The sequence below is a fragment of the Lathamus discolor genome, chromosome 3 (assembly GCF_037157495.1).
Source record: "Lathamus discolor isolate bLatDis1 chromosome 3, bLatDis1.hap1, whole genome shotgun sequence".
In the NCBI taxonomy this organism is placed as follows: domain Eukaryota; kingdom Metazoa; phylum Chordata; class Aves; order Psittaciformes; family Psittacidae; genus Lathamus; species Lathamus discolor.
This window is the reverse complement of record NC_088886.1, coordinates 90979808-90993254: the sequence shown is the minus strand read 5'-3', so window position 1 is coordinate 90993254 and position 13447 is coordinate 90979808. Positions and strand designations below refer to the sequence as shown.

The following is a 13447-nucleotide window of genomic DNA, read 5'->3' as shown; positions in this document are numbered from 1 at the left end:
CAGATATTATCTATTTCCTTGGCTCGATAAAGGTTCAGTTTTAACTTGACTCATTTTACATTGAGTATATAGCAGCAAGAGATCCATAGCAACTGATTTTCTAGGTTTAAGGTATATTTATTTACTTCTTTCTCTCTTAAGCTCCAGTCCAAAACTCTAATGACTAATTTGAAAAATCAGAAGAATCAAAATCTATTTGAGAGATTGAGTTTAAAGTGTTCATTCCAAATCTTACAGAATTAACATCCTTTTCTACTAGAGATAGTTATAATAAATGTCAAGTGTTTGCAATTAGGTTTTTACCTTTCAGGCGCACAGTTTTTATTTCCTATGGGAACATGTTCTCAAAATTCTGTAATATAGCTTCAAAATTTTGCTGTAAGAAAATAACTTGTGGTAACAGAGCCTGATCCTGTAGGAATTGTACTCACAGGAATATTAGACATGCATATATTGCAACACATATAAAAGTATTTAATAGAAATTTAATAATAAGTCTAACACACCACAAAAAAGAACCAGCACAATTCATAGTTTCAGTTCTTCCCCTTCTAGCCTTCCCATGGATGAGCCAGGTATTCCAAACAATACTGTGTATTGGCACAGTTTAAGGGCAAAGCAAGATAACACAAAGCAGGACCCCAAATCCTGCACTGAAAAGTTACCTCCAAATACGTCATTTCATAGCTCTCAGAAGACTGTTGTCCTTTTGCTGGCCAAGAAACATGTGCTACATGAACTCTGAACTCCTTTTGAATGTTATCCTTCAATTAGCCACGTGTCAGCTTTCTTCTTCTCCCTGGTTATAGCTGTGATATAACTGGGTCAAACTGACCCTTAAACATACTTAAAACGAGGTTGTCAGACTCAGTGGCTGTATTTGGAAGGGCTTTGAGCAACTTGGTCTAATGGAAGGTGTCTCTGCCCATGGCAGGGGGATTGAAACCGGATGACCTTTAAGGTTCTTCCAACCCAAACCATTCTTTGATTCCGTGATGAATTCATCATTCAGCTGCTCCAAAGACCCATTAGTTTCAAATATCTTAAGTCTTCTGTATGGCTTGGTCGACACAGCAAGTACATATTCTAATTTTCCATTAAGTCTACTCCTTATGTAAGCTTTCACCAGGTATCCAAATTGTTAATAACATTACAAAACTGACATTATCTTTCATATGTGTCTGCCCAATACCTGCTAAAAAACAACAAAGTTACAAACCTCCTACTGGATACTTAACTTTTTAAAAAAAAAAAAAAAAAAAAAAAAAGTATTAATGCCTAACCTTCAGTGTTACTCAATAAGGTCATTGTCTCACAGGCAGAAGTACAAGGTACAAAAAGTTATAAGAAATAACTCAAGAGGTAACCTTTTCAAAACTCTTTTCAACTGGCTTCTGATCTTACATGAAGGAGAAAAAAACCACAAACAAACCACCAACAACAACCAACCAAACAAAACCCACAGCATAGCCTTTTCATGGCTGCTTTTCAGGTCCATGAATGACAAGGATATTATCCTAAGATCATAGTAAGGAGTAGTTATGAAGACACTGGGAAAAGATGGATCTCATTGTTCAGTGAGTTTCCCAGATGAGACAACACACAGATGTACTTTCAAAGCTCCCTGTTCTGAAGTTATGTGAATACAGTAAACTGAAATTAGTTTACTATTAAAGTCAGTAATCATGGACTAGAGCCTATCATCTACATGACTACATCAGAAGCAAAACAGCTTTCCAGGACAATCTGAAATTGGACAGCTGTTACCTCCTGAACAAGTCAGACACGCAAATACTTTACACTTTGAGGGGAAAAAAAAAAAAAAAAGAAGAAGAAAATCACTTTAAAATATAACTTCATGAGTATAATCAGATATAAATATGAAGGCAACCAGTCACAAATTACAGATACGTGAACCAAGTATGAAAATAATTATATGGATAATTTTCTTTTAGCCCTAATAAATAATTACTGTACTAGACAGAAACTAGGCAGATGCTGCCTGCTTACCAAAATGGAAGAGATTATTCCTAATGCTACAACACACTAACCAGAGGGGCTGATGTTAGAGAAAAGCCTAATAATGAAAATCACAGGAGCCTGGTCAAAATCTTCTGTCTCACCAGATTATTTATCTCCCCTCCAATGATAATGGAAGGGTTCATACTGCAGGAACAATGGCAAAAAGCTGAGCACTACTCTTTAACGTAGGTCTGTATTTTGCAGTACAAAAGAGCATGACGCAGGTTTCCATCCTTTTCCTTTCAATCCTCCTCACAAACCTGTGGGATCTTAAAGCCTTGTTATGCACACTCCTTGCAAAGCTTTTCAGCTGCCTATTTTCATCATCAGTAGGCTCAAGCCTGATTGAAAAGCACACTGATAACTAAGTTCTGTCAATTGAGTTTTAAGAAAACCCTCATATTGAGGGCTTTCCCCTCACTACATAACAATAATTTCTTGCAAACTTTCAGCCTGTTTCTCAACAATTGATACCATTTCTGTGCCATTATCAAGTGCCTGCAGCTGTTCATGAACTCCAAATCTTAATGTAATCAGTAACAGGAGTTATCATAACATAACTAAAATTAAAAGGCTATTTATAGCCTAAGAATGCAGTCACTGAAAAATCCAATTCTGCTCACAAGGCTATCTACTGTATCTTGCTTTATTGTGCATATAATATCCAGTTAAAAAGCAAAGAGATAGACACATTGGTAAGCAGTATATACATGCATACCAGAAATAGGCAGGAACAATCCATCTGTATCCTAATTAGAAGCACAGGCACACCTCTAGGATAACCAATATACATTTATCTCTTGAGACTTCAGTACTAAATATCAAGTACACTATTGGGCTAAAACATGAGCTGATTGGCTGCAAATGAATGCTCTGTGACTGAAACAGGAAAAAAGAAAGTTCACACTCTTACTAGAGCAGAGGTCTAATTTCTTTTCCCTCCCACAACTGCCCTTGTTGAAAAAATTTCTTTGGCCTGATTAGCCTTTTTTTCTTTTTTATCTTCCCAGTTGAGGTGACTCCCATAAGGACTCTAACATGTGAGAGATGCTTAAGTACGCCATCTTGAAGGTTTCTCTTTATCTTCATTCCCAAATTAAAGGCAGTTATACAGAGACGTGTGAATTCCCTCAGAAGTAACAACTTTAAACATGTTGAAGACAAACAAGAACATGGCCAGTGATCTCCCACTTATCATTGCAGGATTTCACCACTTGCTAGAGATATATCCCATCACAGAAATAATCAGCTGCTAGAAAAATTTAGAAATCCCCAACTGGAAGCTGTATCAGTGATAACATCAATCTCAGATAAATGATACAAATTATGAATGTTGCTCAACACTATTCTGATTAACCTAGACGTGTCCCTGGAAGTCAGATGGGAAAGTTTATCTATTTTGATCAAAAGACAGTTCAGACAGTGGTCAGTAAAAGGAAGATGACAATAGTGTTCTGCTGTTACAATACTGATGTCTTGCATCCCACACTTACCACAGTATCATTTACTGACAATGTCACCAATGAGAAGCCACCTGAAAAAAGATCTGTCAATAAAATATTTATTTAATCATGCATCTGTCTGTGGCAGATATGGAGCTGCTACAAATGACCTTAAATTCTTAGTTATCCAGTCTAATCTTAAAGAAATGCACTCATTCCTGGGAAAAACTATAAATAAAACCAGTGCTAGTATCTATCGCATCTAATTCCCTTCTGAAAATCATAAGGATTCAAGCTCCATTCATCAGAATTTAATCTTTTAAAGCCAAGCTCAATATAAGTGAATTATCAAAAGTGACTCAGCAACATTAGAGTAGAAGTTCCCTGCAGTTTCAGCTGGCTTTAACTGTAAAACCTCTTTATATTCAAAGAAAATGAGACTGATTTTACCATTTTCTGCTCTAGCCACCTGATAATTACAAAATACTAGAGAGGTGTCCCAGGACCAAAATACTAGGTACTCAACTCAGAATTCAAGAGATTAATGTTAAAGAATTGCTTTTGGAAGAATCAAAGTTTCCAAATTTACAGACATTTTCTACACAAAGAATTAGATCTACTGCAATGTACCAGAGGTTTTTTGTTCAAAATATAACTTCCAAATGGCTCAGAAGAGGCAGTTTCTTGTTTTGAGAAAACAGTCCTAACAAAAAAGATAAGAAACTTCAGTTTCAATTTTCAGGCTGCTGAAGCCAAAACCAATCAAGATCAAAGCATGATTAAAATCATCCCAATTTTTAAAACATTGGCAAAATGTCTACCAGAATCTTTGACAGTACTGAGGATTTTTTTTTAATCTTTTGTATCTAGAAATTGTAAAAATTTAAGCCTAAAATTTTCCTGATGTGAATTAAACAACAAGCTTGCAGAGGCAATATCGTAGAAACCAGGAAAGTTAAAGTAAAATTGGTTTTGTGCTCATTTGAAAGGAAAAAAAAAATAAAAAATGCTATTTTTGTTAAATTAGAATGTTTAGAGTCTTTGCTTGAGTTGGTTTAGGACAGTAACAAAGTACAAGGTTAATGTGTAATAACACTGAGGGTTGATGTGAAGTTTGACAGAAAGCAATTTCTTCCCTCTGTAAGAAAGATACACTAATGAATGAACCAATGTAAAGAAGATAAAGTAAAATACAGAAAGAAAAATAAAAGTCACAAACAGGTGATTAATCTGAAATTTCCCCGTGCTGACATATCAGATAGTTTGTGCTAGGCCACTTCAGAATAAACAAGGTGATATTCCGTATAGGCCTATGACTTTCTGCCACAGTGTTAAGGCAACTGGACAAACCACAAAGTTACATGCATTCAAACAGCAACTTTTAATAGGGGTCTAGCTATTTTTAATCTGCTATAATAGCAATAAATCTTTCCTGGGAGTGTAGGTACAGCCATATAAATGAAGAACAGGGGACAGAAACTGGAGAAGACCACCAGGCGAGACACCACAAAAAGGAGTCCAACTGATTCAAGTCTTTATAGCAAAGATTTCATGTAAAAACCTTGAGCTCGTTAAGTTGGTTCTGTACAGGATATATTTTTCTGTTCATCTGTAAACTGGTTGGAAAGACCTTTTCCTTTCCCTTCCTCCTTTCAAACTCTAAGGTTTTTTTTTTTTTGTGTAATTTAGGGAAAGACATGGGAGAAACATACACATTCTTAGAAACTGGAAGGAAGAAATACTAAGAACTGATTAAAAGAGGATATGTGCAATGCTGTCCAGCCTGGAAAGGATCTGTCAAGAAACTGACAGACTGGAATTACAGAGTAAATTTCATTAATGCATCTTTGATTAGAAAATAGATTTCAGCCAATGGAAATTGCTTGAAAATTTGTGAATTATTACATTTAAATTTAAAATCTTTTTGCATTAAAAGTCAAGAGAAAACTGGTATTTCAGAAAAAAAAACACCCTGTCATAAAAATATCTAAGTACCAGACACTTAACCATTTGTGCCTGCTAATAGAATAATACGAAAAATGTGTAAGAATGAGGTTTCAAGTGGGTACACTAGAAGACCCTGAACTATAGCTGTAGAAGAAAATAAACGGCACTCCAACTGCAACAGGCAATGCTAAATATTATTCATACACTTAGAATAGCACACATTTAAAGAAACATCTGTTCTTTGTCATAAAGTTGCTTTCAGTTCTTCTTTGCCAAAGAGCTTTAGATGAAAATCTTTGTTAATGCAAAAAAGTGAAGTGACATTCCACTACAGTCAAATATGTATCTGAGATCTCTTTATACAATAGATTTCCTGGAAAGAACATTGTGGGAGTATATTTGGATTCTAAATGATAAAAATATCTACTTGTTTAGAACACCAAGAAAGACAAAAGAGGTAAGATAAAATTCCTAAGATTTGAGCGTTCTTCACCTTGAGATTTACTTGAGTTTTATTTTTGCACTTCTAATTTAATTTAAAGACACAAGGCACTAATTACCTTGAACTACTTTTGTGATGAAACACTTTCTGGCTTATCCTTGATCAGGGCAAGAACTATCACTCCAGTGTAAATGATTCAGGTTTTAATTTCAGAAAGACTTCAAAGCTAAGCCTTCATAAAACTATAGTAACCTCTTTTCAGTTCATTTGACCAAAGAAAACCAAACGCATACTAAAGAACAGAGCATGTTTACTTACAGTTAATATTTTTTCCCTACCAATATCCATTTTTATCATAATTAGAGACAAAAGTACAAAGTGTTTTATATTTCAAGTGTCTTGTCACTTCTGGGAGAACACAGACTCTGAGACACGATTAGATATTCCACATGAGTTCACAAACTCCACCTAGTAACAGCAAACAATCAATTCCTCCATAGCCAGCATTTCCTAGCATGTACCTAGTTGATCATGCTGTGCTGAATATCAGCAAATAGCTGGGATTTTGGTCTTTTCCAATAAAAGTCTTGCACCCTGAAGCACAAAATGTAGTCTACCTGAGCATATACAAATATAACATCATTCATGCCAAAGCACCCAAGTCCCTCCTACATTTCTTCCAAGGATACCAAACTTGACAATTTCTTACAGAATGGATTACACAATCCACAAAGTAATCTTGCCATCCATACGTTCAGTTTCAGGTTTCATCTCTACATCATTCCCTTGAGGATGAGGACATTAAATACGTAATCCAACTCCAACTTGTGAAACATCTCAAAGTTCCACCTTCCTAAACATGGGTGTGATATCATAATATCAGTTCCATAGGGTCAACTCCAGGAAGTGCTCCATTGAGAACAGCTCATCTGACAAAGAAGCCTGTAGTTCTCAGCAGCTCAGTGTGGGTCTGTTCTTCCTATTCTCCTAGCTTTCAAACCTTCCTCTAGGATAATAAAATTTGTCACTGTGCTGACTCTATACTTTTACTCCTTATTTTGATCTCCACCATTCCCCGTCTGTTTTTTAAATTAAAAGAGAACAAAACAGTCAAGGTCACCTCTCAAGGTTTGTTCTAATTTCTCTCACCATGTCACGATTATGAGTCTGTGGGGATATAACACAAAACTCTTTCAAAACTGCAGGAAGGAAAAGAAGATGGACAGCTGTGTTGACGAGGCAGACCAAATAATTTTCAGACATGCAGATGTCCTCCTTCCCAAGGACAGAGGCAACTCACTATTCTCCTACATGGCTGTTACCAATTTGCTTTTATAAACTTATTTCCAGTAAGTTGACCCCACAAACAAACATGCTGTTCAAGCAGCGTGTTCAATGTTTTGAGAGGCTTATGATAAAAGATCTTCAGAATACAGAAAGAACTTCAGCTTAGAAAAACAAGAATTCAAAATAATGCTAATTATCTATTCAGAAGAGAAAAGATTTCAGATGTCATATGTGTTATGAATAAGAGAATAGATATTTGTGACAACTTCTTTTTTCCTGGGAAGTAGAAAATCTTTTCTGGAGAGAAAAACAAGACAGAAGAGGCATAACTTCTTTTTCTCTTTTAGAAAAGCCTATTTTGATAATAGTTACCAATTAGACATAAGTAGAAATTCACTCTGTAATTTTTCTTTATTATGCCTGAAAATAAAGACACAGCAGTAAAAGAAACTAAATCAGAAAGAAAGCAATCTAAAAGAAGAATCACTGAAAAACATGTAGATCATCAGAGAGGCAACAGAAAAAAATCTGGCAGCTGTCAACAATATTAAGATTTTAAAAAGTGCTTAAATGTAGCTGGTTTCTCTTAGGATTTCAGAACCTATCAAACTGTAACAGTAATACTCATGACCTTGGGGGCTGCATACATTGAAATTTTTGTATATGGATTAAGTATTTGCAGACAGAGCTGTTACAAAGTTGGCAAAATAAAAACATGGGGTGGAAACATGATATTTCCAAGCACAACCTCCACAACTGTGGGAAGTCAAAGCCACAGCCAGTTCACTTCTCCTCTTTGCACATCTCTCTCCTTTTCAAACCTAAGTAATTTTATAAATATATTAGAAGACTTCAACCTGAATCAAAGATTAAAGTTTAACTCAACAGTTGCCATTTGGCCTCAGCCTTTAATAACTTTAAATGAAGAACTTAAGAACAGTCAGGCTGAGTCTGATGAAAGGTCTGCTTAGCCCAGCGTTATTTATCCTGCAGTGGCCAACTTGGTGAAAGGCTTTTTGACAGAAACCATGGTCCTGTTAAAATGCCTCCTTTAAATAAAAGGAAGATTCCTCACAGTTCTTCTGGTAACTGGAAAATGTATCAGGCCCTTCGTATTATTTTAGCACCATTATTATTTTAGCTCACTTCTGTCAGTAAACAAGCTGTTCTTGATCCTACTTTTACTAGAGAGCACACTACATTCCTAAATGGAAAACCAACAGAAATGGAAGGACTATGAGCAGAAATTGTCACAAAATGTATGACAAGAACCTTTATGAAGAAACAGACGTGCAATCAGAAAAGCTATGAACTCTAGCTTCTGAGGGATTGAAGCTAGCACTTGGCTGGCTTACATGATCAAGCCAGTCAGTAATGTTAACCATGACAGGCCACAAAAGCAGACAGTTGACCTTTGTGTGTTAAACCTTGCTTGGGAAATCTACTAACCAGTTGCAAGCACAAAAGTTACTACAGTAAGTGCAACTTAGGCCAGCAACATGTGTAATTTAAACTAATTCTTTTATGTGGCTTCTAGTCCTTATGCTCAGAAAGATGTTACCAGTACAGTGTTTTTCCTGCCTCTACAGACAGTCAACACTTCTACCTAGCCCAAGCACAAAACTGTCACAATTCTAGCCACTGCCTCAGCAACGTTTAGATACACACTGACTAGAAATGCTTCAGATTAGTATTACTATTGTAAGAAAGAACTAAAAACAATAAAAGTACTCCAGAAGGACACCACAGCTATTTTTAGAGAACATACAAAGTATGGCAAGATAGAATCAGTACAGTTTCCCAGACACATACATGTTTTTCACTGGAGAAGCAGGGATAAGATTCCTCCTTAAGGTGCCAGCCAGGACTTTGCCAATAAAGCTCTCTGGCAGGTGCACAGAAAGAGCCATGACTGGTCAGCTTCAGAAAAGTTAATACAACTACAAGAAACTTCAACTTCCAGTCTATTTCTTCATGCAAATCTAAAAACTGAATAACCAACAGCAGTGTAAGTTCGTACACCTCCAATCTCACCCCTAAAACTGTTAAGACAGGGTCTTGCAGACCACCAAGAATGTGAAGGAGGTGGTACCCTTAATCCTACAGTTGTTCCTTGTCAGAACTCCTTCCAGGCTCAAGAAAGGGAAACAGAATGTAAGCTTTTAGAGTGAAAGAGATCTTCAACACCAGTAATTTCCATTAATTGGAAATTTCCTCTTTAATCTCTACCCCTGCTCAGGATAACATTTAAATTGTGCATGAACAGAACTAAGACAAAGCACTGCCAGGTCTGTCTGCCCACTCAGAACTTCCCTTGGTTTACACTTTCAGGTATTTATGGAAATACAGTAACATCAGCTGTAGACAAATAAACACATATGCATATAAAATATATGCCATGTACACAGCATTTGCTCCTTCCCCATCAATTTTAGTTTTATTCAATTATCCTACCAAAATTAGACCTTCAGACAAAAGAAGCTGCTCAATGGCTGTTAAATTTCCCTGTGCTATAGCACTGATGACAGTAATTGGAGGTTGGGAGGAAGGGAAGAAAGACATTAACTTCTCATTTAAGGACATAAAGTACTGCCTGCCTGCCCCTGCTTCCGCTTTACCCGAAAAATTTTCACAGTCACATGTAGGCTCTGTGAAAGAACAGTCACATCTAGAGTCACAGGTTCCAAAACCTCATTTTCTACAACCATCAGTGACCTACAGAGAAAATTTCACCAAATTACAGAAATATGGAACACCTTTATTAGAAAAAATAACTTAATAGGTAACTGAGCTTTTTCCTCAAGCTTTCATGAAACCAATCTATAATTTCTCAAACAATAATTTAGAAATCTTACCTGCTTTTTTCTTGAAGTTTCCTTGGACAACAGGCTGGCTGACAAAACTGATGCGAACGGAGAGCAGCAGAGCTCCGGAAAAGGGTTTGGAATTGATGAGATCTCCAAAATATTGTCATCTTTCTGTTTCCTCCTGTTTCAGCAAAATACGTAATATCAAACATAACAAATTGTTACAATTTGATAAAAATATACCAAATTGTAGCAACCGCTGTTAAAATTGCAGTATCCAACCACAATACACGAAATACTAAGGCATTAATACCACAATGCTTCCTGGTTGCAGCAATTAGCTTCTTTATGCAGTTATTTTTTTTAATCAGTAGGCTGAATCTATTAACATACAGTGCTTAACACTACTTGAAAGCAATCCAAGTATACAGCTCTGAATATAAAGTTGTTTGAATATGTTTAAGTCTTTGCAGAGCAGGAGCACAGTTATATTTATATTGGCTCCTAAGGACATTAGTAAATATTTTGTTGTCCCTGTGTTCATGTCATTCCCTATGTACACATATTACAACAGTGGATGCATGTAACTTCTCATTAATACTTCTTGAGTAAATCACAACTGGATTTTAAACCGATGGAAACTTTTTTTTTACCAGGTGTCAAAGTGACTGACAAGGCAAAACACTGCTAAGCAATACACTCCTTTCTGTTTTCAATTACTTTTGTATTTGTATCTGCATAGCTCCATCGTAAAATAAATGTCTCAGCAGTTGCTGACTCCTTAAATTTGACTGTGTCTGAAGTACCACCAAGCAGCATTTGCAAGAGTAGTGAAGATAATCACTCCTGTACTTGCTGAAGAGCTCAAGTTATGCACTGATTTAAAGTATCACCTTAATAACACGGCTATTTAGATGGCTGTGTACATTACAGTGCATGGTTTTCTCACAGAAAATGCTCAACAGCACTTTGTCTACTTGCTTTCATTTGGACAGCAGCACCCAGTCTGCCTACATATTTTCTATACGTGTGAGTTAATGACTCCAAGTATTTAGCTTTATTACCTTATTATTATCATTCCAGATTTCACATACTAATTGGTACAATGTGTGAAAACCCATGAGAGTAAGGTAATGATGCGGAATGAAGACACTTTCTGGAAATCCTCACTGAATATTCACTCAAAGTGCTATCTAGCATTAAGGAGTGAAAAATCCCATATGCAGTATTTTAAGATTCTGCAAACTTCAGTCTACCAAAACTGATCAGACGCTTCATGAAAAGCCTAGCTCACAGTTTCCCTTACTAAGAATAGAGACCAGTGCCTTTAAGAACAGCCTCAGAGGTAGCAAACGGTGCACTCCGCTGACAGCAATTACAGCGGCATCGCTAACGGTGAAGCCGTTTATCTCACGAATATTGTAAGACAAGACACTGCAAAGAGAAAGCAGAGGCTCGGGTCGGTGTGACAAGCAGGCTCGCCAACGTCGTCTCTTTTCACCTCAAACTGGGAAACCTCTAAAAAGAAGATAAAGGAGGGGGGGGCAGCGGGAGTGCGGACGCCACGCATCTGCAGCGCAGGGAAGTGTCTGCAGGGCCGGGAAACAACTTTGGAGTTCCAGGGAGGCGCGGGCCGGTCCCGGGCCAGGCCGCCCCGCTCCTGCGCTCGGCCCCCTCCCCACACCGCCGCCACCAAGCCGCGGGGCACTCGCCCTCTCAGGCCCCGCCGGACCCGCTCCCGCCCGCAGGATGCCGGCCAGCCCCTAGACGGCGGCAGGCGGGCCCTCGAGGGAGCAGGCAGGGCCGGCGGTGCCTGCCCGGGGTCCGGCCTTACCTGTCGGGGGGCGAGGGCGGCGGGTCCCCGCCTTGGGATCGGGGGAGCGGGCAGGGGGACCCCGCTGCTCCGTGGGGGCCGCCGCCCTCGGGCTCCGCCGCCGTCCCTGAGGCGCGCGGCACACCGGGCAGCGGGGCGGCCATCGGCGGCGGCGACGTCCTGGCTGGGCGGCCGCCCGCGCGGGAGGCACGTCGGCGAGCGGCCCCGGCTCTGCCGGGCGTGTCGGGCGGAGGCTGCTCTCCGCTCCCGCTGCGAAGGGGGGAGGTGGCGGGGAGCGAGGGGAAGCGCCGCCCGGGCGGAGAACGGCACCGAACGCCTTCCCCGGCACACGTGCGCGGGCGGCGGCGGGGGTGGGCGGCCGCCGGCTCCACGCTGTGGCGGGCGGGGGCCGAGCCGTGCCCCTCCGGCTGCCGCCGCCGCCGCCGCGCCGGGGCGGGAGGTGCCCTGAGCTCCGCTCCCTGGCGGCACAGCGGGGCGGGCCCCGGCAGGTGCGCGGCTCCCCCGCCCTCATCCCGGGACTCGAGGCCGCGGTGTCACCCGACCCGTCCGCAGCGTCGAGCCGGGCCTGACAGAGCGCCGGGGCGGCCGAGGTCGTGCAGCGCTGCCCCTTGACTCCCCAGGAGTTGGCTCGGACCTGGCCGGTAACCTTCTCCCCGGCTGGGCCGGCCCCTGGCGCACGGCCGCGCATCGGGGCCCGGACGCGCACTGCCTGAGGGGCCTGGCGCCTGTTTAAGCGCCTGACAAATCATTAAAGAAGCTACCCCATCCCTCTGTGAGGTCGGGGATTTACGGTTATGCCTTAGAGAAATAAGGAATGAGCAAGGCCGGAGGACAGACCCGTACGTTTGCGCCAAACAAGCAGCTCTAGGGGGGAGGCTGGGTTCCCGCCGGGCCCAGGGATGGCGTTCAGCCGCAGCTCTAATGAGAGAGGAAAGTGGTTTATCGTTGTGCCTTGGGCTCCTTCACAGCAGCCTGCACTGCTGAAGAAGCCAGCTCCTGTCCTTCTTTATGTACACAGAATCCCACTTGGCAATTCCACAGCCGCCCTTATCGGCATTCTTGCCATTCAAAAATAAAACTACCCCCTCACTGCATGAAGAACAGTTTGATAGCACCGAACAGAGAGGGTAAAAGTGTGTAAATCAGCCAATTTGTTAGAAAGTCAAAGTCCAGCCTCTGGCAAAAACAGCTGAAGGTAGAAGCCTTCTGATTGTACTTGGACAACAGCTGCGAAGTCAGACTGGTGAAAATACGTGGGACGTGTGCTTTGATGTTTTCCTGAAGCCACCAAAGAAATAGTGACACACAAGCCAAAATTTCAAAAGAATATTTTTCTGATTCAGAAACAATACAGTTTTCATTTTGGCTGAGTCACGGATGATTTTGCAGGACACTTACTATCAATGAAATGAAAGATTCCTCTGAACAGCTCATTCTCTGTTACACTGGCAGCAGCAGTGCAAGCTCAAGTTGATTAACAATTCTTACATACAGAGACTGGCAAACATCTGGGATATTACATTGTCAGATGATTGACTGGATTTGCTCACTGTTTGTGAACAGCTATGTTTTTACGCAACTGCACAGATGAGACCACTATTTTTTGACCAATTGATTCACTGTCATAAATGTGGCATGTTAAACCTCACTGTCTTCAAAAGAATGG

General features: G+C 40.3%; 1 protein-coding gene across 1 annotated transcript in view; it reads right to left on the bottom strand.

Annotated features, from left to right (window-relative positions):
• Positions 1–12292, bottom strand: part of GRB14 (growth factor receptor bound protein 14) — a 64514-nt gene extending 52222 nt beyond the window's left edge. Inside the window, 3 exon segments of the mRNA XM_065670542.1 lie at positions 9996–10128; positions 11782–12037; positions 12040–12292. Coding sequence (XP_065526614.1) covers positions 9996–10128; positions 11782–12037; positions 12040–12292 — 642 coding nt within the window.
• Between the last annotated feature and the right edge of the window lie 1155 nt (positions 12293–13447).